This window comes from Parasteatoda tepidariorum, chromosome 8, assembly GCF_982258835.1.
Source record: "Parasteatoda tepidariorum strain Cologne lab strain chromosome 8, Ptep-v5.0, whole genome shotgun sequence".
Taxonomy (NCBI): domain Eukaryota; kingdom Metazoa; phylum Arthropoda; class Arachnida; order Araneae; family Theridiidae; genus Parasteatoda; species Parasteatoda tepidariorum.
The window spans coordinates 946511-973240 of NC_141762.1; the positions used below are offsets into that span (position 1 = coordinate 946511).

The 26730-nt window shown below is 28.6% G+C and overlaps 1 protein-coding gene across 1 annotated transcript in view; it reads left to right on the plus strand.

Moving 5' to 3' along the window:
* Positions 1–26730, plus strand: part of LOC107440814 (uncharacterized) — a 688492-nt gene that overhangs the window by 52567 nt on the left and 609195 nt on the right. Inside the window, exons 9-12 of the mRNA XM_016053866.5 lie at positions 6846–6966; positions 15791–15876; positions 19243–19394; positions 21240–21296. Of these exons, the coding sequence (XP_015909352.3) occupies positions 6846–6966; positions 15791–15876; positions 19243–19394; positions 21240–21296 (416 nt within the window). The remainder of the gene's footprint in view (positions 1–6845; positions 6967–15790; positions 15877–19242; positions 19395–21239; positions 21297–26730) is intronic.

The window sequence follows — 26730 nt, forward strand, 5'->3', positions numbered from 1 at the left end:
TTATTAATTTTGATATTTTTTGATGAGTCCTAAAGGAAATTTAATTATTATTTTTGGGAAGTTTGGTTTAAAAAGATGTTAAACTAAATAGTTCAACTCGAATGATATTATCTTAGAAGTAGCACTATTTTAAGGTTACATTAAATTTGATATTATTATATACTTCGAAATTCTTACAGTGTAGATGTATTAGTTTAATTTAAATCGTGTTTAGTTTTAAATCTTATTTTGATTTAGTTTGTGTGTAAATAGTAAATAATATATTTAGTATTATGTAAAAGCAGTCCTTAACATGTATTTTTAGAATCCTTATCAAAGGTGTAAACAAAACAGTATACTTATTTGAGTGTTGTAAATTAATTTTTAACAGTTGTAAAATAAAAAAAACGTTAAAAAATCATATTGAATTACAATTGATTACCTCAAATGTAATTAACTTTAAAACATGTTAAATTAGTCTTCTTTCCACTCCTATGTGTTTCCTCTGTCAATCAAGCCTCATCAGTTGTTTATTACTCTGACCGTCCTACACCGGATTTATCAAATTTCGAATGCGTTTTGTTTCTTTTTTTCATCCGTTAAATATTAATTTGTGAGTTCCAATTTGTTTTTTTTATTTTTATTTTATGTTTTTTTTATTTATTTTATGTTTTAATTTTTAATGAGAATTCTAAAAGCCAGTATGAAGGTTGGTCCTTACGAAACACCCTGTATGGTGGAAATAGTAATTAATACGAAATAATTATTAGTTAAATAAAGCGAGAATTACATAGAATCGGTAGACAATTACGAAAGCTTAAATACGATATAATCATCTCTATCGCTTCATTAAAAGGCCCAAAATAATGCGAGAAGATAATGTAATTTCATAGAAAGAGTGATTTGTTTAACCTTAATATCGTTTACCCTTTAGTAGAAAAATTAATTAAGCATCCGTTGAAGCCTCTTTTGTTGTTAGGGGATGCTTTCCTAGAATATTCTTTTTAAAATTCGAGGCTGTCCGTTGTTTAATATTCATGCTTCACATAGCGTTTGATTGATTTATTTGGCTGATGGTGCATACAACTTCGGGTATCTGAAACTTCCTTTATTTAAGGACAATAGACCCTCCCCTGTGAAGTTGACGATTTTGGATGCTGATCAAGATAGTTAGCTTCTCTGTTTCTTCGTGGGAGGGGAAATTAAAACCTAATTTAGTAATTAATTTTGTTACGTTTATTCTAGATTTTTTTAACTTAACACTTTGACCCAGATTTTTTTTTATTAAACACAATTTTCATACTTTTGTCATTATTTTGTAATAATTTAGGCCAAAATATGTGAATATTTAGCATTTTAATAATTTTTGATTATGAAATACAGCATGGAACATTGGTGTATTTTTTTTGTTGCGTTAATTAGCTTAAGATTCTCTAAACACGGCTAATTTAGAAACAATAATTTTTCAGATTTCGAGTGGTTTAGATATAACAGAAACAGTTATTCATCTATTAAATTTCATTAATTTACGAAATCAACTATTGATAAAATCGACACCTCTGGGGGTACTGGATTGGTTAAAATTACGATCTGTGGATGAATGAATGGATGTATGAATGGGTCTGCCCCTATAAATGTGTGAGACGTATGGTGTGGCATAACTCGAATTCTTGGCCATAGATGGCGCCACTGGAAAAACAAGAACAATCGCACCCCCTCTGCAACAACAACAACTATTGATAAACTTTTGAATACGAATGAAAGAAATTTTGAACTCTTTTTTTAAAATTTTATTTTAATGCAAATATAATTATGAAAATTTAACAGGTTTTTTTTAGTAACTGTTAGAATTTTTTTATAATTAGAAAAAGGCATGGTATTATTTTGCTTGTAATTTGAGCTTCAGAAAGAAATATATTGAAGGGACATTGACGTCCCATCTTTGTCAAGATTTTTGGTGAATTGATAATGTTGCAACCCTATTATAACTCAACTTCTTTTAAAAGACAGAAAGTATTTTGTATAATGATAGTTCTTCGCAAACAATGACACACTTATGTTTTTTCTTCAAAATTTTAACAAAAAACATTTACGGTATTATAATAAAAAAGACAATTACAAAATCAATATTAATACTGTTTATGCTAAAATCTCAAGAATTTTATGTACGTAGTATTCCGTATAAATTCACATGAATATATGCATGAAAAAGAAAATCTTTTGATAATAAGTATAACTTTTTTCTATCTTTATAAAAGAAATTTAAAAAAAAAAAAAAAAAAAAAAAAAAAAAAAAAAAAACTGCTCATCGCTATAAAATTTGAAGTTAACATACATCACGTGATGAATTTTTTAAAGCTACTATTAACTCTATGGGGAAATGCGAAAAAGTTTATTTAAAAAATAAAAAAAAAACATTTGAAGATTTTTGAAGTTATTTGAAAAAATAACTTTTGAGATAGAAATTAAACTATGTTAGTGTTTTTGGTTGCATATTACTGGGATATGTTAATCGCATGCAAAATTTTTTATACGTTCTGTAAGGTTATACCAAATAAAAAGATGACATGGTTTTTAACGTCAAAAACACTGTAGCGATAGCAGCGCCTTAATAAAGCAAGATCAGAGAAGGGCGCCGCAATATTCGTATCTGATTAATCAGTTAACATGAAAGCATTAATAGTGAATGCAAAGTCGAGCTAAGAAGGATGTGTCCAAAATTTTACAACGCTAATAATTTTATAAATACTGAGATAAGGTGATTCTTTACTCATGAAAGTTTAAGAGCTTCTCAAGATTTTAAAAATCGTCATTCTTTGATTATCATCAACAGCAACAATGGATTCATTGGATGTCATAATAATAGAATAGAAAATATAGTAAAAGTTCGATATAACGGGTACGGCGTAAAATCCGCTATAATGACATTTTTCCAATTTACCGTTGAGGTTTTAATTATTAAAGATACAAAAATTGTATGTTCATATTGAGTCAAAAATTCCTTACGCTTTTGCGTCAAAAGAATTTTTTTTTAAAACATTTTTCTGCTGTTTAAATGAGCAAAATTGTACAAAAAGAAAAGAAAATATTGTTTCACCATATTTCATTCTTTCAATCTCCAACTTTTAAGTTGCTAAAGCAAATATATGTGGGCAATTACCGTTATATTCCTTCGAACAAAAGATGAATATTTTGCTATTTTCAGCATTTCTACAGCAAACTTCAAATAAGAGATGTGTCTTTTGTTGGCTTCTTATCTATGATGGGCCCTTTATTTCCTTTCTTGACAGCTTGAAATCAGCATTCAGTGTTATCAGTGACATCAAAAACTAATGCACACTGTTACACTGCAGTCTTTTTTTATTGCCATTTTAAAATTAAATGAGCATTGTTGCTTATAGCGACGACCTCACCATAACGACAGTTCCGATTGCCATTGTGGATCGTCGTTATAACGGAATTTTACTGTACATATTCTTAATAAGCACAACAGCGATTGACTGTACAACTAAAATCACGCGACTTTAAAATCAGAGCTAAGTTTACGTTTCGCAACTCTACTGAGCAATATTCTACTTTTGAGTAGAATTAAACCCTAATAAGTAATTGTCTTTGTTAAATAGGATTGCCTGCTAATGTACGAAATTATTGAAAGATTTTAATGAGTGTTTCAGGATTATAATAGATGGAAAGGCACTGTGTTTGCATCGATCAACATTGAAATGTTCTGCTTTTCTTGACGCGATCATTAGTCATTTACTCAGTGCGCCAAAAATTTGGCCGATTTGGATGTTAAGGACGTGGCGTATAGGAACATTTTGCTGTTTGGCTAGTAAATTTGTTATAACTTGTGTATTAAAATGATTTAAAAATAAATAAAATCATTTAAAATAAAGCACAAATATTGCTAAAAAAAGACAGAAAGTTAACAACGTTTATGGACTATTTTTTATTTTATTTTATAACCGTCGTTGAACAGCCGATCTAATGTTTTTTGGGTTTACGACTACTAATGTTCAATTCCGTAGCCTTTTCATTTTGAACCCAATCCAGAAGACATTAGAACTCCTAGATCAAGTATTGGGAGAAATTTGCTTTCGTGGAGGACTTTTTGATGGAACTAATCCGCATTTGCGTTACATGGAGAGGAAGACCACAAGAACCTCCCACGGTTAGCCTGCAGGTAAGGGGACTCTAACCCATGATCCGTCTACCACTGAGGATATTTTACGTCAGCACTGTGGTCGGTGCAAGCCGGATGCGGAATTCGAATCGACCAACCATCGCTGGGATACGAACCCGGTTCATCTCATTGGAAGGCGAACGTTCTATCCCCTGAACCATCACGTCTCTTTATGGACTATTTTTTTATTTTATTTCCGTCGTTCAACAGCCGACCCAATTTTTTGCGTTTACGACTACCAATGTTCAACTCCGTGGCCTCGTAATTTTGAACCAATCCAGAAGACAAGGAAACTCCTGGATCAGTACCCCCAGAGGTTTTGATTTGTTATGGGAACATGGAGGACTTTGCGATTCGACAGATTTAAAGTGCATCACGTCACCGTTTACTACACGGGGAGTCTTCGGCCGGCTTGGGATCGAACCCACGAACTCTTGGTCATGGGCCCTGTGCCCTGCCAACTAGGGTTATCCCGGTCCTCTTTATGGACTATTGTAACTATCATTATTTATTTTCTGTCATATATTTAAATTATTTTTCCTTTATCAAATTAATAATTATGAATCGTAGTTGGTGTCGCAGATCAATTTTAAAGCAAGAGATTTTTTTTAAAAAGGTCTGATGAGTTATAGTTTTATTAAAGACGCGAAAGCTACAAGTACACACAATCCATAATTTAAGACTAGAACGCGTAGAAAATAAGAAAAGAACACACAAAACAAAAAAAATAAAAAATTATTTAAAAGGTTTTAAAATAAACGAGGAATAGAAACTATTAAAAATTATCAAAATTGTTTAAAAAAAATTAAAAATTTATTAATAATTTAGAAAAATTAACATGAAAAATAATGTATCTCTTTATCAACCCACGCAATTATATCCGCAAAGAGTAGTACTTTCTAATATTGTATTATTATAGCTTATGAAAAATAAGATGTAAGATACAATTGTGATTGCGAAAGATGGGATTGCGTCAATTTATGTCAGTGTTTTGAAAATCTTTTCACAGTTATGTAGGAACATACATTTTTATAATCAATTCCGTATCTTTTATTCTAGTTCTAATATTCGCAAAAACTATTTGTGTCATATTTTTACTCTTGTTTCATTCTGCAATATCATAAATTTTATTCTAAACAGACAAAATCTACATTATTAACGCTTTTTCGTAATTATTTTTCTATTAGTTAAAAAGGATCAATAATGCGTCTCATCCATATAAATACCTATGGTATTCTCCATCGAAATAACAACACGGAGCACGGTAAAACACGGATTTACTTAACGAAATGGACTTTTATCTTCATTAACAGACGACATCCTTAGTTTCTAAACGTTTGAAGAACTAAAATGAAACAAATAACCCAACTATTACAGCGAACTTTATAAATTCAATTAAAAAAAAAAAAGAAAGAAAACCATAAACTTTTTTTATTTAATATTTTCTTGGATTAAATTATATTTTTACAAAAAATTCATATTGGAAATAATTTATGGCTATAGAAAGTTAATCCAGCAATAAAAATAAGATAAATATATGACAAAATTTAGTTAAGCATACTGATTTTAAAGAAGTTTATTTAGAAATATATTTGGGGTGACAAAATACATTTCATGTCTACGTTACAACTTTGAAATATGTGGATTGTTAAAGAACAGTTTTCCCACATGCCATCACGAATTGGTGGAATTTGAAAGATAGAATTGAATGAAGACATTTTAATGAAAATGTCGTCTTCCAGAGTCTTGATGTACTTTTATCATAAAATTTTCAAAAAAAAAAAAATAAAAAAATAAATAAAATAAATGGGAAAAGGAGACCGGTTGCTTATTTAAGTCACCATTGTTTTGTTCATTCGCCATGTGGCGAGTGGTTATTTTCTTGTCTATAAGAGAGAAACACCCATACAGACAAACTATTTACCTTATTATTATAGATATTTATGTTCGTAGAGTAGACTAAATCATCACTTTTCTTCCTTCAAAAGTATTATAATATCCCGGCTGTTAAACGGAATTGAATGTTAGCAGATGTAGGCGTTGAAATAGAAAATGGCGATGACAGATTTAATTAGAATATCCGACTGATTTAGTTTCGTCCATTGTTGATTACTTAGTACTCGAGAGTGCCATAATGCAGTCTGTGCAATCAACTATACGCGATATTATTACCTTAAATACATCGAAAATAGATATTGATAATTGCGTTACATGATTATAATTACGTAGTATTTTATTTTAAATATCGCTCTGTTATGCATGGCCGTTCTTACTACTTATCAAGCAATAAAGTTAAAGAAAGATAAACAAATTAAGGGTATATTTAAGGAGAAAGCAAAAACGTAAACGCTTTTAAAATTTAATGATACATTATTGATGAAGGGGAGACGAAAAGCATAGAAACCTGTTTATGTACCAGAAAAAAAGAAAAAAGAACAGAGTTGAAAGGTGAATATTAGAAACACCTACATGTTTCGTGTCGCAATCTAACTGGTTTAGAAGTTTTTCATCCCTTCGACCTCTTTAGTGATTTGATAAATTTCGACTTTATTCCTCGCGTAAATATTGATTTGAAGAAGGTGTACATGTAAACATAAAAACTTATATAATTGCCCGATCAAACACAGGGGTGGTGAAATGTGTTAGAATAGGTTGGTTCTAATGTTCTCAATCTCTTTTTCAGATTCCAGAGATAAATTAGAGTTAGATAGTGGCCTTCTTCTAGCCGTACCAATATCTGAAGAATTTTATGAAGACGGTCTTGAAACGGAATCTGTTATTGAAGAAGCTTTAAATGATGCCAAGTAATAACTGCCATTTTGAAATTTCACATTTGTATTTATTTATTATTAATTTGATTTGTATATTGCGTACCATATTGATTGCATCACAACCAAAAGAAACAAGATGTTTTGAAATTCTTGATCAGTAAATTAGGGATTGCTTTATTCTTTTATTTTCTAAAAAGCAAGAACACAGATTATAAATAAAAATGAGTGGGAGAGGTGCTCAGAAGGTTCTGAAATAGAATTTCACATAACATTTTCAAATTAAATCGAATCTATGTAATCAATGTCTCTTCATAGGTAAAATAATTCCGTATGACACGTTATTTCATTAAAAATGTTGTAATCTTCCTATCATAACCTAAACTCACTCTCTTATTTATAGGTAAACAACTGAATAATCTGGAAAGGAAAAAACGAGAACGATGTTATAAAGGAAATTCCATTTTGATAGAGAATCTTTGGGAGGGCTTACTACTAACACACCACCCACACTCGCAGAAATCTCACTTTTGATGATTCAGCAATCCTTGAAGAGTATTTCGTTAGTTTTGAGAACCATTTCTCCACGAAATCACGTGATTAGTGATCGTAGTGCATTGCGGGAGATTGTTAAAGAGAATAACAAAACTAGAATAAAGACTAGACAATCGAAATGAAGGGACGAATTTAGTCGACCTTTTGTAGGGTGGTCAAGGAGTTGATCTCGTATAAGGAAATCCGGGGTTCGAATCTGTCACCGGATATAGATGTAATTTATTTATCTGTCCATGTTGTGTTGTGCCACCTATATGGTGCTCTCATTAAAGTGATCATTAGAAAAGTTAGATAAATTAGGCACTACGCTGCGATATTAGTTTTTTGGAGAAAAAAATTGAATGACGAACTATTGACGAAATTCGTAAGACAAAATTCGTTTCCTTCAAGATGTAACGATAGTTATTTCATTACTTTGACGAAAGTTTTGCTCGGAGTATATACCAGGAAACAGTTTCGTCAAAAATTGTGATATTTGAGTGTCTACTTTTAACAGTGCAACCATAGCCAGCTAAGCACCATTTTTCAGGGCTCTATCTTTTAACAGTGATGACAGAAATGCCACGTAATTTTGACCCCGGTCAGACTCGCAATCTCGGCCTTCCATCATCAGAGTGAGTGACGCTTTTATTGACTGCGCCTCGAGAGCAGAGATGCCAACTGCTCCGGACACGCCGAAATAATTAAAAAAACGGTAAATAACTACAAAGTAAATTTTGAAAATATTTGACGACTATTTTTGCTTGCTTTTTAAAAGGTATAGCATGACATAAGTACTAAAAAGTGGTGAAATATATAAGCCTACGAATTATTTAGAAATAGTGGTAGATAGAAATCTACTAAATTGAATTTATTAAACCAAAAATCACAATTGATAAACTACCACTTTAAAATATATATTTGTTACCCGGAGCAAGTTGGCATCTCTGCGAGAGCGCCTACCCTCTAGAGCAGGGGTTTCCAATTTACATGAGGCCGAGGGCCACAATTAACCCACAAATCAAATGGCTGGCCACAACTTTATCAAAATTTTATGTAGGACTCTTTTATGCTTGAAGGAACTTTAAATATTACTGTTAGATTTTTATCAAGTTGTACAAAACAAAAGTATTGAATTACAAATTAAAATAAGAAGTAGATTTTTAAAGATATTTAATTGCATATTAAAAAATTCGGGCTGCAATAACTTTAATGTGCACCCATGTATTAAGCAATTAATGTGCAACAGATATCTAATTGTTTAGATATAAAACTTTAAAAAGGTTGGTATTAAAACTTACATAGTAGCACACAAAATGTTCAATGACAAAATTGAGGTTTGTCTGCTGCAACCATCAGAGAATAGATATTAACATTTTAAATTTAAAATTTACAAATGTGTGTGTAAATATTTTCGTCCAAAATGAGTGGTTTCAAAAAGTTGAATCGGAGAATTTCTTCGAGAAAATTTCTGATACACACATGCTAAATGATATTCACAAAATACAAAAAAATGAAGTAAAACAGAGCAACATACACGATTATTTTTGTATTTGAATAAATATTTTCTTGGATGCCAAACCTGAGAAATAATTTTTTTTACATTGTTGGTATGATATATTTAACAGAAACGAAGAAATTAGGTTTTTATTAACGAGAAAAGTATTTTAAACCCATATAGATTTTTTACGAAAATTGTCCGCAAAAAAATGACAACTAATATATTTTAGTTCGCGGGCCACAAAAAAAGGCTTCGCTTTCCGAATGCGGCCCCCGGGCCGCCAGTTAGAAACCCCTGCTCTAGAGCTTACTACAGGGAGATATGAAAATTAGAAGATCAGCTTATAGCTTGCATAGAGGGAGAAATAAGAAATTTTTTTAAAACGATCCTAAGATAAAAATGATAGTAATCATAGAAATGATAGTAATCATAGAAATGATAGTCAAAATGAAATAAGAGATAATAAAAAAAAGGAAGTCGAGCGAGAAAAATTTGTGATGAAGAACACACATAGTAATGATTTTTCCTTATATTCATTAAGTCGATTCCATCTATTTATAGAAAGATTTAAAAAAAAAATCTTTTGTGAAGAAAGAAATTTTTTTTTCATTATTTCAGTTCAATAACTGAGTTTTATCATTTAAACTTTGAAGATTAATATTTAAACAGGAAGAACAATAGCTTTTTAAAAATTTTGTTTATCACTCTTGAAGAGAGGAGAAGGTGAACTTCAAATATTCCAAAACCAATTGGTTTAAGTGACACTATCAGAAGGTGCTTATAATAGTCGTTATTTTACTTCCTCACTATTTTCTTTGTAAATGGTTCTTTTAATCTTGCCTGTGGGGGTGAGAAGTTACAGACAGTGTCAACCTTCATCTATGTACCTCTTCATAAAATCGAGTTAACAAGTCTTATATACTAGTGAATAGGAATTGTATATTTGCAGTGGTAGAAACACAATATCGCCCATCATTCGTCAAGTTTTCATAACGTTTTTCTTTTTAATATTGATTTGCATCCCTCAGGGCCGGATTAAGACCTCTTGAGGCCCTAAGCACTGAAAATATTTTGGTGCCCCCCTCTAACAATTAAAAATACATCTGCTATTAAGGCACGAGTTTATTCTAAATATAAAATCAAAATTTTTTTAAAAGAAAATATTTATTCAAATAAAAAAAATTAAAATATGATCAATTGAAAACTTTTCAATTAATATTAAAAAAAAACTTCTGTTTGTGCACATGTACCATGTGCAAAAAAGAAAACACTTTGAATGACTTATGATCGAAAGTTTGAACTTTTATATACTAAGACTCAAAATACTTTAGAAAAACAGACACATCTTTTTCTAAAAAAAGCATAACTTTTTTTTTAAATGGTTCGAATTCTTGACTCTCGAAATATATAGCCATACCAAGAGAATTTTTTAAAACGAACTAAAAAATTTTAGCGCACAATAATAAAATTCATTTTCCTAAAAGTTAAGAAGTATTAACCATTTTATATTATTTTACTTAAGAGAATAGGCGAAAGAACTTTAAATTGAAAATTTAACAAATGTCATTTTAAATGACAAAATACAAAATTTAATGTGTATTAAATCAGTTAAATACAACTGAATTATTCAATTTTAAAAAAGTTATATATTTAACATTTAATTTCTCAAGAACTATTCGACAGATTTCGTTCAAATTTTGTATTTTACCATTTACATTTATGTTCTTTAAAATTATATAAAAATTTGTATATTTTTAAATTGAAAATTTTTCCGACTATTAATAATAAATAATTAAAAAAAAAAACTATTTTTGTCGGGAAAATCTTTTTAGGTAAATGAATTTTATTATTAGGTATAAAATTTTTTCAATTCGTTTCAAAAGTTCTCGAGACATGGCGAAATGCATGAAAACTGAAATTAAATAATGGAGCCCAAACTTTCAACCTAAAAAAAATTTTTGGGACCTTAATTTTCTTATTGCGAATATCATCCATATTTTGAGGGACAAATATTATCCAAATTTAACAACATACATATAGATATGTATAAATATAGGTAGAGGAAGCACGTTTGCCTGACTTAAAAAAATATCTTCTGCACCATCTAATTAGCATATTTTAAGATTGGCCCTTAAACCATTTAGATTGAGATCTAGAACCTAAGTTTAGATCCGATCATTAAATCAAGAGTTATTCAGGTTTTTTACTTTTTTTATTTTACGCACTGTATATAATACAACATACTTTTACAAATAATAATGCTTTTCATTATTTCTTTTTCTTTATTAAACCGAATATATTAATAATGATTGGAAGAGAAATGAGGGGGAAAAAATTGTGATGAGTAAATTTATAAATGCAACAATTATCATAAATGATACTATAAAATCTGGATTAAAAATCATAAATGAACTTATTTCATAATAACAACTCACTCTAGATTGCATCTGTGGACAACAGAACTAATTACCTAATAAAATTATTACTATTTTGTTTGATATTTTGGACATTCTCTTAATTAGGTAACCTGTCAAAGGTACAGAAGAGTTTAGGAGCAATAAATAACTATCAATTAAATCTTAATTTGACTAGTAAAAAAATGACCTTTCAGAAAAAATGATAGAAATCACTTAAAACTACTCTATTAAACCTGTACACAAAATTCTCATAAGTGATAGCAGTAACTTTGGTCTGAAAAAGCTGTCTCAGTAAATAAACACTCTGTCCTCAATAAGTAAATAAATGCAAAAACAAAATACTTTAAATAACTATAAATTCAATTATCAGATTTTCGTTTACAAATTTAGAACATTCGTGTTTTTATAATACAAAACAAAAACATAAATAGAGCAACAATGAATATAATATAAAAACTAAACTTAATTAATAATCAGTAGAACATAACAAACTATCATTTTTAATTTATTCACTTTTTTTTTTGGTGTGTGTTAACGATATTTTTTTATTCCTGTATGCATACGCGTACATAATACCACATAAGTTTTATAGAAAATAATTTTAGGTTTGGAAAAATACAATCCTTAGAAACATAAACAGAAGTATTGTATGTAATTTTATTGAACCAACATTTATCTTAAACCAACCGAAATCTACTTTGCCTACTCAAATTTTATGTACTAAATATTTCACATATTCTTTACAACATTTAAAGACAAATTCATAAAATAAATCGAAATAAAATTTGCGTATTGTTACTTAAAATTTTTATTTAAAATCGAATAAATATTTAAATTAAAGCGTCATAGAATAAAATTTATTTCAATAAGATCAATTATTTAAAAAAATTTAATTACTTCTTAAAACTTATAATACGGCATCCCCTCCTAAGAAATATGTCACATTATATTTTTAACAAAAACTTGAATTTTTTTTTATTACTTTTGAGTATTATTATGTAATAGAATGCTTAAAATGTAAAAAAAAAATATATAATTTTTAAAAATTGTAATTTTATTTTTTCATTTAGGTTTAATTAATTTTTTATAATTACAATATTATAATGCTTTAGAACAATTAAACTCTTTACTTATATTTATTTAGACATAATCAATATTAATCGATAAATAATAATTATTGATAAAGTTATTTGAGGGGTTTAGCTACTACCTGAAGCAATATAAGCTGTACACTATTACAGCATGCTTTCAAAAGCAAGAATAATGTTGATATATTGTTTATATTTGGAATAATGTTTCAGTACAATAAACTTTTTCTGTGCATTCACGTATAATTTTACCTTTTTTTTTTTCCTTTCATGAAATTCATTTTTTTTTCTTCTCATATTTCCGTAAAAATATCATAATAATTTTTAGAGTCACAAACAATAGTTTTATTTGTTCCTTATAATTTTTATATACAAGAAATGACTTTTTTAAAATAAGGGAAAACTATCGATACTATAATTTTAATAGCCTATTGAAATATTAACTATTTTAAAGATTAAAATGATAAAATTTAATTACGAATTGCAAATAAGTTTTTAAGAAAAGATGGTTAGTTATTTTACATATTATACATTAAATGTTACATTATATGTTAAAATAACCAACTTTGAAATAGCTTCTACTAGATCTTAGTACACATTTTAACACAAAAAAAGAAGAAAAAGAACTTTTGAATTTAAAATTTCGGTACAGGCAAAGATGATAAAAGAAAAATTTTTTAAATAAATATTTTCGAACTGGAGAAACATCAAAGTTAACCATTTTAACAAGGCTATTTATCAAATACCTGACTTTAGCTTTTCCTAAAAATAAATTAGTGGTTTCGTTTGAACAAAATTAAAGTTATATTTCATTAATCTGCCTTTAATAACCTGTTCAAAATTTAATAACTAAAATTATTTGCCCGATGAAATGGAAGATTCCTCAAGTATTGTTTATAAAAACATTTTCATTTTCAATAAACATTGGGAACAAGGAAGGGGAACCAATTTAAAAAGAATAAATGGTTACTTACGTCAACTCTAAAATTTCTGCAAGAGTCATGTTTGTCTTTATATGATCGTTGCCCGAAACTTTTCTCTTAAAATAGTCACAAAAATCAAATAGTAAAATAATCGATAAAGTTAAATAAAAATTAAACAATGCGAAAAAGTAAAATAATCTAAACACGAACCAAATTGAAACAAAATCCTGTAAACTAAGGTTTAAAGTGTTTACCAAAATGTTTAATTTGTGTGTATATACGGGGGTGTGTAAATACGGGAAATTAGTTACTGATTGTAGCTTAAATAAAGTTATTGGTTGAAAATTATGTCAATCAAGAAACTTTTCTTTTCCTAGACCTCCCACTTTCTTCAATCTTAAGTCATCATTTATTTGTATCTGTACCCCTCGAAAGGAAGACAATTTGAATTTTCTGAGATATGGCCCTTTCCTCTAAAAAAAAGGAAGGGGGAACGAGTCGACTATAGGATGCTTAAAGATATCTGAGATGAAAGGATGTTCTCTGTCTGTAGTAAATCAATTGGTTACACTTGTCTTGTCCTTAAAGTGATTCTTCTCAGAAAATTTAGCTTTGTATTCTAACGCATATGTTGGGGACATTCACGGTGGTCCTTTTCAAGAGCCTTTGAATTCATGAAATCGAATGCTGGCAATAAACAGCTTTTGTTGTTTTACGACGGGATTGCGTGCTACATGCAGAAAGCAAGATCAGGTTAAATTGAACCACGTTTCCCAGCAGGAACAACAATAATTTCCCCATTCGCTTATGCAGAATGACCAATTTTTATTTTAAAAAAAAAGTTAAATGGAAATACCCTAATTAGTTATTTATTTATTTCAATCTGATGTACACACGAGCTGCAAGTAAAAATTAAAAGCAACGATTAAATTTATTTTTAGTGACAGAAATAATATTATTTTCAAAATATTTACATGTTCAAATTATCATCTTAATAAAAGTTGATGAAATTACATATATATATATATATATATTCTCAATAATAATTTTGATTGGCTCTAACTCGTTATCATTAAGGGTTTTCTTTATTAGTTATTAAACATATTTTTAAATTCAATTAATAAAAATATCTTTATATCTTTCTTAAATTTGCTATTTATTTTTGATTTGAAATTTTCAGAACTTTTCTTATTTCTTAATTGTAATTTTTACAAATTTCGTTATAAGATGCACAAAATATAGTTTACTTGCACTAAACCCAATTCAATGATCGAAAATTTGATTTTATTACTACTTATTTCTTATATTTGATTTTAATACATATTAAATTAGTTTTAATGGATACTCTTTTTAACGTATTTTTCACCGTCAACGAACATCCGATTCACATTGCGAATTTACACATCTTTTGTGCTCAACTTTTATAACATTTGTATTTATACAAGACTCTAAGGACTAAGGAACCTGTAATTCTTTCCTTATTAAAAGACTAGCTACTTGCATTCATATTACATAGTATATATTTTAAGTTTTAAAATCTAATTTCAACATTCGCTATATATAGATAAAAAAAAATTATAAGTAATGTGAAGTGTGTGGTCATATTTTCGCAAATTTAGCCTCTCCTCCACAAGGAAATTTCGAAAAATGATACTTAAACAGAGCTCCTTTTTCTTAATTTAGTGAATAAAAAAATTATTTGAAGTAAAATTTTGAAATAAATTTTTGTAACACAACCTTTACGTAATTTGATGACTTCTTTTTAATATGCAATGAGAATATAATTAAAAATATAGTGTAAGCAAATATTTATGAAAAATGTGCAGCACATAAAAACAAAAACATGCAGAAAAGCTGCAAACATGCATAATACAATTTTTTTTTCACATCAAAAATCACATATTTTACATCATCAAATCATCGCATCAAAATGTTGTAAATAAATTTTTTTTTTACATAAAAAAATCAAATTGACGAAGTATTAACTTTGCTACAACTGCGAAAAATATTATGTAAACATCAATCGTAGCAGTATGTTATGGAATCATTGTAATGGATAAATAAATAGATCTTTTATCGCATAGAAATTCGCTACCTAATTTAATTATAAGACCAAAAATTTTTGATACATAACATCTTTTGTTTTTTTTTCTTTTATTATGTAAAATTTCGTACTTAGAAAAGTTTGTTATCTACTCTTAAAATGGAAGCTCAAAATAATTAATTTTTTAAGTAATGTTTAAAAAAAAATTAAATTATATACTCCTCACATTTAGTCAGGCTTTGTGGTGCCCCCCTATCCCCTGGTGCCCTAAGCACGTGCTTAGTGTGCTTAATGGTTAATCCGGCCTTGGCATCCCTTGATGTGCACCTAAAATATTTTTTTTATTTGTTTAGAGCCAATGGCGTTAAGGGAAAGGATGTCACGCCATTTGTCTTGAATAGAGTTCGTGAACTCAGTGACGGAGCTTCATTGAGAGCTAGTATCCTTTTTTTTTTGTCTTGTCTTGTAGGTGCACTGTACATGAGCTGTACGGATACATGTATTTTGAACATCAATAATCAAATTCACTTTGTTTTAATCAGATATATCGGAAAATACTTTTTTAGATTTAATGTTTTTTTCGGAAAAATACCGGGTGGCGCAGAAATGGCTAAGATATTTGAGAAAACAATTGAAAGAAATAGGATAAAAAATTTAAATTTTTCAGTATTCTGCAATAGAAACTAGCATATTTTTCTTATTAAGTTTCAAATTTCGCCAATAGATGGCGTAAAAATATAAAACAAGGATTTTAATTTTACCCCATCTACAGCGTAACTGGGTGGGTCTGTCTAAAAAAAAAATATATATTCCCCCCCCCTAACTAATTTTGATTTGTGCTGAAAATAAATAGCCTCGTTTCCTATACGAAAGCAGCGTGCCGTACGTCGTTTTTTTCTTATTTCAAATTTGTTTTCTTGATCGTCGATTATCATTCCAACACAACCGCAAGAACATTCCAACATCCAACGGAACTGGTAGACCACTTAATTGAAAGCATTACACATCGCTGTATATACTGTATTGCTGCTAGGAGTGATCGTTATCCAATCTGAAGGTACTTTTCTATTCAAAACTGAAGCATCTGTTTTATTGATTTCATACATATGCTGATTTCTGGAATACCCTATTTGTCTGATTCAATACTTTTCATGCTATTTTGTACAATATTATGTGTACAATGTGTGCCCTTTTGAGTCATTTTTCCTCAGTTTCTGTTAACCAGCGTGTAATGTTTTGCGCATACAGAAATTAAAAATATTATATAATCACGACCGTATTGCATTCCCGTACGTCAATCTTAAATAAGCATGTTTCCTTTTATAAATGTTAGCGATATTCTAATGTGTATGCTAAATATTATCTTTATTTCGACTCTATTCGAAGGAGAAAATGAAAATTTCCAATTCTCTTGTTGATATAACGCTTCTAGCTATCCTCATAACTGTAACAAATGTTGTTTGAACATGATTCTATCAGTAACGAAGGTAGACACTTAAAATCGTTGCGGGGAACAATCAATCCTCTTATTGATTAGAGACCGATGCATTTTAAAGTAAACACATTTTTCGACTTGTTTACACCAATTGATTCATTTGTTTACCCGATGAGTGAAGCTATCTGAGAAATTTCTGAAATTATGATAGGCTAGCTTTTGAACAATTTTAGTTCCTAATTATCGTACTGGTGAGATATTATAAAATACATGAAAATTTATTATGGTTAGTTAAATTTTTTTTTACATGTAATATAAAAACATTTAGTGCATTTTTATATTGTACATATAAATTGAAAATTAAATAATAACTCTTATTGCAATTTAACTAATAATAACGATATTATTTTATGTTTTTTGCACATAGATAAAATAATTTTAACAATAGATGGACGAGTTATTTATATTAGGAAGATCGAACAGTAATATTTTATACATTAAATTTAAAAAGCATGAATTTTCATTATTTTTACTTTGAATCTATGCCGTAAACAACCTCGTTATCAACAACTTTTTGCAGTCTAGTGTTTGCAAATTTTTAATGTCAGATCGATGAAAATGAAAACGGAAAAGTAATATATATTGGGAATATTAACTTAATATTTAAAAGAGAAAAAAAAAAGAAAAACAAACGAAACTAGAGAAGAAGAATGTGTATATAATAAATTTCAAAACATGCTTTATTGGAGGTTAAAATTAGAAGTTACTTCTAAAAATCTTCTTCCATTTTTAATAATCTCCTGTACCCCTTCATAATCCAACCGTTTTGTTGTTTATTACTCTCACCTTCCTGGTAGTGTTTTTTAATTTTTGAAAACAATGCAAAAATACATGTAGGGTGAGATCTTTACCGAACATCCTATACATCTACATTTTGTGTAACATATAAATATACATATAAATCTCAGAAACACAATTATTGCTTTCGATTCCCCAAATAAAATTAAAAACAATCGCCAAACCGAATAAAAATTTGGATACAAAAAATAATTTAATTTCGTGAAAATGTAAAAATGAAAACTTTGGATTTATTTTACTTTAACCCATATTTTTGTGAAATTTATTTAATCTAAGCAAATTTCGAATAGTTTTTAAAATTAAAGAAGTAATTAAAAAAAATTAAGCTATGCAATTGTTTTCCTCACTCAATACCGTTGTTGTATCAACATGCAATTTTTCACTCACCATTGTTGTTAGCATACACAATTGTTTTTGTTAACAAAATGTTTAGATATGGACTCTTGCTTTACACCGAGCGTAAAGTTGACGGATACACTTTTTAAAGTTATTTCTAAGATTTTTATTTCAAAAGGAAAAAAAAAATTTTTTTTTGACAGCTTTGATCAAAAATTTGCCTCCAGTAATGTTAGAAAAATATACCTGACCTTAAAGTTTAAAAGGAACTTTAATCTTTAAAGTTAAGAAATAATATTAAATTGTTTTTCTTGTATTTGAAGTTGGAATTAGTAATGTTCTCACCTTCAAAATTTTTTTTGAGTTTTCTAATTTGAGTTTATTTACGCTAATTTATTCACGTGAACATTTCTATGCAAGACAGGTGAAACCTGTAAAACGGATCTCCGAAGACAACAAAGTAAAAACTATCGTTAACATGTCAGAAAGCCATTTTTCTTCTTTTATTTGAAACTGTTTGAAATTAAAAACAATAACTAATTGAGAACGATGATAATTTGTAAAATAAGCTTAATCTTGTTGATCGAACAATAGGCTCACACTACCGTATGATGGTGCACGCCTTGCAACAAGAACAAACAGTAATAAACAAGTAAAAAGAGGCCAAATCGGAACTGTAAAAAAAACGAGTTCTTACTAAATCTAGCCACCATGTTACCTTTTTTAACAATAAATAACTGAAACAATTTTCACTTCAAACTCACCAGAATTACTAAATATCATCAATATCTTATGAAATACAGCAGATTTGAGTTCCGAAATTATAGAATTTTTTTTTATATCAGAAACAAAACTATCTGTTTGAAAATATCGCCTCGCAGAATAAGCTGTAGTAAGCAGCTGTATACTTTCTAGTCGGAAGTAGAGCAGGTCAAGAGCTCGAGATTGTTGTTTAGATTTATGTTGAAAACACCGTCCATAGGGAAGTGACGTACGGTGACATTTCTGGTCACTATGCAAATTTCAATCTTTATGATGTGCCCAACCCTCCGTGCAGCCATATTCCGATATGATTTCCTGCAGGGATGTTATTGAGCATCCTTTGTGGTCATTTTGAGACATTCTGTATATTCATGTAATAATAAACACCACTTGATGTAACCCTCAACTATTTAGATATCGGACTCCTGATGAATAACGCTAAAGTTGCTTCTCAAATTGCAGTGAATCTTAATAATCTGAAGAATAGGTCTGGTGGAACTGGCTCATCAAGAGTTCTTCAAAATTCATGTAAAAGTATTGATAAGAAATCTTGTTTTGGGAGACCGGTATGCTAATGTTCTTTTGTTAATGTTCTTTTATTTTAATAAAAAGTTAGAATTAATCATTTGCTTTTCTTTGTGTATCGATTTCTTTGTTCTGAATAATCTATTTATGCTCCTTCTTTATGAAACGTCAAATTTAGGTTCTTTTATATAAAGCGGCAGATTATAAACAATTGTTTCCATCGAATGGCTATAGATTGGCATAGCATATCAATGGCTAGAAGGATTTTTTCTCTCATTATTATTCAAAGTATGCATTTAATCTTTGAACCATTTCATAAGCGACAAGCTTCGAATCTGTGCTCCATTTTTCTCCACCCGAAGAAAGTAATCGACAATACGAGGTAACAATACAATTTGGCAACTTCGAAAAAAGTATCAGGCTAACAAGCGTAAGAGACAGATAAGTTAACTGAATAATTAGGCTCCTTGAAAACAACCGACGCCATTTTGCAATGAGATAGGCTAATTGGAAAAGCAGTCAGTATTTTCTAATTAGTCTAACACTTTTTAGGCTTATTGCAGAGAGCTCACATACCTTTAGGTAATAAATTTTTTTTTCGATTGCTTAATTAGCCTGGTATATTTCAGGAGGTAAACAATATGCACAGATTAATCAAAGGTTATTGTAAATAGCCTTAAAGTTATATTGCTGTAAGTCTAAGCAAAATCAGTCAGATTGAGTAAATAATTCTGCTCACATTTCTTAATTAGACTAAAAATATATAAAATGATTACAATAAGGCTAAAAAATGACAAGAATAGAGATTAGCTTGGTGCGTTTCAAAACTCTGGCGGCATTTGCAAAGTGCCAGAATTTTAATTAGTCTATGATAAATTCACCATCATCATGTCCTTTACGTACCGATAATTAGATTTGGTTATCTTAGAGGCCTCCTAAAATGTACAAAATAATTTTGCTCATATATCTCCAATCCCATTTCCAATTCTCGATTTTACTCTTTCAATCTATCACAAATTGCATTTATTATCAGTTGTTAAATGTATGCTGTTTAATGCTTTACTCATGACTTAAATGGAACGTAGGACTGTAAAGGAAAAAAAAAATGTTTTTAATATTTTTTTCCTCTAATAATGTGCAGTATGTAGTGACATCTATTGCCATTCATTGAAAATAAATATTTAAAATTTGCTCCTTCTAAGCTAGTAACCATAAAAGTGATCATTATTAATTATTTATAATTTTTTTTTAACATTGCATTTAATAGTTATCTAAAGTTTTTGTGAATAACTAAAAATACTTTTATGTGAAAATCCAAAAAAAAAAAAAAAAAAAAAAAACTGCAATTAATTTTGTAGAAAAGATAACTAGAACTTGACAAAACAAAAACTAGTTCTATGTATTTGTGTTTAAGACTGCAAAGTGTTAGACACGATTTTGTTAGAACATTCCTTAAATTAAAAAAGCAATAAATAAAAGACTTTTTAAAAACAATACCGATACTAAAAAACTTTTAACATAGGCTTAATTTACTTTTATATTTCTCTTTAAGCTTTTTCTTTTTGACAATAAATAATATCTTACTGGTAACTTATTGGCTTTGTCATCTTTTTCCTTTACTGTATTTTGTTTTGAGTTCCATTAGTTTTTGCTGTCATCTCTGTGGAAATTATGCCATTGATATAATTTATTTTTGTCCTTAAATGTCCTATTATCTCTATTTTTTTTACCTCTTCTTCACTAATTGCTTTTTGTTCTTGGGTATATCTTCTTCTAACTGCTTTAAATCTCCTTTTCCTCTCGTTGTTCTGCAGAACTTTGAAAATTAAAGTTGTCGTATTAAGGTAATATTATAACAACGGAACTGACATCTTTCCATACTTTAGGTCGTGGTTGGAGGATCTGTCCTGGATATCCACGTTAAGGCTCTCGAAGATGTCAAAGTAAGTTTATTCTGATTCATCCAGTTTCTAACTCAAATAATTTCATTATGTATCAACGAAAATGCTCTTCTGAGAATGCATTTGTTTAAAGTTTGAGATGACGAAAAAGTTTTGCATTGCGAGTTTGTTTTAAGTGGTTTACTTACTGATTCATATATTTAATGAGTATTTTACTTGTCTAGTTGAAGTATTCTTCAGAAAATGCTCTTGTGCATTACGAAATCCATTTATTACTAAAAAGGGTTATATTCTCTGCAATTCATTTTTATATTTTACCTTTTTTTGTTATAGTTTTAAGTTTTTGTTTTGTTTTCATCTTTATATATTAATATATCCTTTTTTAGATTCTATTAATCTCAGTATTTTATTACGCACAAAAATTGAGTATTCAGAGTATTACACGCAAAATTAGAGTACACGCTAGATAGGAAGGAACATGCGAAACTTGAGTTAAATGAAATATTTCCAAAGTATTGTTTTGAAATCGAAAGGCTCGCATCCCTTAGGCTTTCTATTTGCAATCTCAATTTTAGAAAATTTTGATTGTGTGTCTTTTTGCTTTGTTCCCGAGTAAGTTCCTCGTGTAATGTTCTAGTCAGTCGATAAAATGCCTTCAGCAAAACGTTAGAGAATACCAGACATTTGAATAAAATGAAATGTTGCTGAAGTTTCAGGTCATAGGATGTTATTTGTTCTGATACATTTTAAATGTTTAAATGAATTCATATATATATATGGAATTTTTAATATGCCATGTAACCAATCGAAGCTTTTCCTCGGGCCTTTTTAGTTGCATAACGTGAAATAATGGGTATTTAAATGCTTAAAAGAACTTTAGATTAGAAGCTTTATTTTATTAGCATTAGGTTTAAATCACATTTTTTACATTATTAAAATCGTTTAGTAAGGTGCGCAATTATTTTTTAACGTATTTTTTATTAACGTGAATGGTGCTGATTTTGATGCATAATCCTTTTACTGGAATATTACTGGAAAAACTGGCATTCTATAGACCAGTATGAAAAGATAAAACATTTCTTACATTGCTCCTGACCTAGGAATTCTGTAGAGCAGTGCTCCCCAGTTTTTTTTTTATTTTTATTTTTTTTATTTTTTTATTTATTTTTTTTTTTTTTTATCACCGCGAACCGGTAAACGTTTTACAATTTTGCAGCGGCCTGTTCAGGGTTTATGTTTTAGATTGTTTGATTTAATCATTTTAATTTAATTGCGTTTAAACATGTCTTCAAAATAAAATCCAAATATTTTATTTTAAAGAAATGCATTACTGTTTTTATGCAGCATTTTTGCGGCCTTAGGTGACCTCTCTCAGCTCCCGGTTAACCTCTCATCTATGGAAAGTCGTACAAATCCGTGAGACACAGTAAATAAATTGGAAATAATTTAATGTTCCTTGAACTGCCGGATTTACGGATCGGTACCGGTCTGCGTCCCGGGGATTGGAGGCCACTGCTGTCGAACACCAAGTGACAAATCGAAAAAGTATGAAACAATAAGCCGGGGGTGGCCAACCTGCGGCTCGCGAGCCTCATGCGGCTCTTTGAAAGATTATTTGTGGCTCTCGATAAATGTACCAGAGTTCCCTTTTCATTTTTGTGCTATTATATTTTAACAAAATTACTATCGTTCCGTATGTGTTTCAAAATGTCTTTTAAATTACTGCGAACAAATATGAAAGACTAAGTGCAACGTTGTTCAACTCAAGGTGAGTTTTCCATTTCCAATATAATTATGACACAAAAAGCATCTGAAGAATTAGAGTTAATAGAGATGCAAAGATCAAGCTCTACAATTGAAATATAAGTCGACGTCGGTTTCTGAATTACTGAAATTTGGACCAGAATCGAAGTACTAACCTGAATTAAAAAAGGCTGCTCTTGTCGAATTATTTCAATATTTAAACAACATACTTATGTAAATCATTTTATTCCACTTTAAAATTCGTGAAATCCAAACACCGATCAGTATTAACTAACCACCATCTCAAAGAATAACTGAGAAGTGCTGTCACCAATTATTCACTAAATTTTAAAGAATTAATAAAAAAAGTAAAATAAATGTGTTTAATTTTAAATTCAATGCACATATTTTGTACTTTTACTTATATGTTTTCAATAAATATAATTTCTGTAAAAAACTCTTAATACCTTTTTTTGCATACCTTCGTATTTAATTGCGGCTAGCGAAAAATTTTAAATTTTGAAAAATGGCTCGACTATCAAGGAACTTGGCCATCCCTGAAATAAGCTTTCTATAAAATGCATAGGTGTTCCACAGAACGACGTAATTAATGGGCCAAATCGTAAATTAATGGGCCAAAATTAAAAAAAAAAGAATTAATTAAAGAATAATTTAAAATTTTTTCTTGATGATAACTATACTTTTTAATGTCCATAGAATAACGTAATCACAAAGAAAGATTTTTACTTTGGTTCTTTTCTACTTAAATAACTGGCTGAAGTTATACTTTTTTATCATCACGAACGGAGGGGAAAATCAGAAGTTAATATTTTTGAAAAATTTGGCATTTTTTGTTGTTGTTTTATTGTGTTTTTGTATATTGTGTTTAGTAAATGCAAATGTGTAAATAGAATCAAAAGAATTGCATTTTACTTACACTTGTAGACTTTTTTTTAAAGCATGTATATCTAGTTCTGATTTTTCAGAAGCAGTGTGAATTTCAAAAAAGTTGGGCGCGTATGCCAGTTTATAAAATTCTGACCTCTCTTCTGACCAAATTATTGAGACCCATTTCTCAAATTGCGGCAACTCTTCCCCCCTACATTTTGGGGGTCAGGAATCCGTCGAAAAAACGCATATTTATGCAGAGAAAGAACATTTTTGTTTGCTTTTGTTCACTGAAAAATATCATCTGCACTAATTAATTAATATACTTCGGGCATCCCCCCAAACCATTAAGATTGAGTCCTAGAACGTGAAAATTCGATCGTAAGGGATCAAAAGTTATTTTTGCGCACTTAACATGTAATTTAAACTATTCTCTTGAAGTCTGAAACTAAAAACCATTTTTAAGTTAAATTGAGTAATAAATGCATTTATGAAGATTCATCAAGCTCTAGGATTAGTTATTTAGCTTTTCAATTGAATGGAATGTTTTAGAAAATATTTTTTTAAATATTTTATTAATAAATTATATGAGTTTTTTTCGAGCTGTAAATCAGTATTCTTTTCGTTTTATTTTTTATTTCTAGACATTTTGTTCTATTTACTTTTATTTTACATGCCATGCATTTGAAATACATGATAATTATTGAATAAAAAGAAGAAAAATATGAACAAACATCAAGTTTATAAGTTGACTTTTTTTTTTTAATCAGTCAATTTGTTATCTAATTATTTTTTGCGCTACTTTATAAAAGGCTTTTAATTTTTCTTTTAAAATTATGACTTTATTAATCACTTCTTGCAACACAATGAAAGCAAAAGTAAATTTTTTTTTACTGATTTTACATGCGATTTTTTCATTTTCTTTTTAAGCGGTCTTGAATATTTCAAAAATTTCCTAACAGTTTTTATTCTCTTATCAGTTCTTTTCTTTACTTTTTTTAAGATTTAAAATGACGTTTTTTATTTACTGTTTGAGATAATTAAACTTCAGATTTTACTTTTTTTATATGTTGTCCATATATAATTTAATATTTTCTTCTTCTTAATTTTTTAAAAGGTTGACTGTATTTGCACATCATCGTGATCTTTTCCTGGAATTTTTTCTCCGCTTTCTCTCTCGATTTCTGTTAAAATGTTTTGGCTCTACCAAATGCTAAAAGTTTGTTAAAACGAACAATAATAGTTGTAAAAATTCAGTTCGAAAAATTTACAATGCTTTAAGTTTAAAGAAAAAGCTGTTTTAAAAGTTGCAGAAAAACGAACAATATAAGTTTAAAAACTGAAAAATCAGCAGTGATGAAAGTTTAAAAAATGGACAACACATTCTCTTAAAAAAATATGATTGATTAACCTTTTATGAATCGCATACATGTGAGAGACACAATGATTTTAGTTTCATAATTTTTATCTAGATCCGATTCTTGACTATTTGTTTGCATCATTTTAATCTATTTTTGCTCATTTTTTTGCAGTTTGTTTGAAACAAATATTGTTTAAAATACCTAAAATTTAGGCTTGGAGGTTATTTTTCTAAACTTGTTATAAACTTTTTAATGAAATAGTGATTTAACTAATTGTTGCCCTGATAGTTTTTAACAATTAAACATTTTTTTATAGTTATTTTCTGCATTTTAAATGATCTAACATTGATTGAATGCACCGTTTTGATTAAAAAGCATATAAAGAAGTTTTTGTATATTAATATTTGGCCAATAAACTGTTTGGCCAAGAAACTTTGATAAAATGTATCGTTTGAATTAAAAAAAAAGTCCAAAAAACGTTCTTTTATAGATTTTTGGCTAAAAAACTGTCACGAGAATAATAAAAACAGTGTTTGAATTAAAAAAAAAATAGTTCAAGAAGTTATATTATGTTATTTTTTGGCGAAGAATCTATTTTAACAATAATAAAAGAGATAAATTAATTAAAAATATCCTATATTTAGTTTTGGCCAAAATTTTTTTATAGCATTCATAAAATGAAATTTAAATTTTTTTTAAAAAAAAAGGTAGAAAAAGAATTTAAAAAAAAAATATTTTTGGCAAAGAAAATTGATAAAATACATAGCTTTAAAAAAGCCGAAAGAAAAGATTTTTTTTACAAGGATTAAGTAGCATATTACTACAGAAACATATTAATGTTTTTTTTTAGAAAGTAAACTGTTACATTGAATAATTCAGTACGTAAAACTGTTTCAAATGAACTATTTTAATAAATGACTATTTCGTAACCGTAAGCACGGAGGAATTTAAAATTACCATTCATAAACAGCTCATGTTTTTCAAAACATTTCCAAAAACAAGATATTGACTTTTTCAATATAATCTATTATAATAATAGATGTCATAATTAAGTTTATTTTATGCACAGCCCCTTACTTGGAAGAGGCTATTGTATTTTTTAAAAATTTAAATTAAAAAGTAAAGTCTGGATTTTGCTAGCATTATCGCACTCTTTAATTTGTAATTTTTTTCAAGATATCAGCGGCTAATTACTTTTTACAAAAAATCCTGAGAAGCGTGCCATTATTTGTTCATCAATTAAGCGTAACTTAGAAAAAGTAATGATTTTATTCACCAAACAATTTGTTATCAAACCTTTTTTCATTTGATGTACAAAAAGTTTTCTTGAATAAAATAGAAAAAAAAAACAGGAAAAGATCGCTTATTGACCTGCATGCAATTGATAAAATAGCATCATCTGCCATTTTACAAATTATTTCGCTAGCTTGACTATATCACTATGAGAAGTAATTGAAAATAAAAATAATATAATTGAGCTTAAT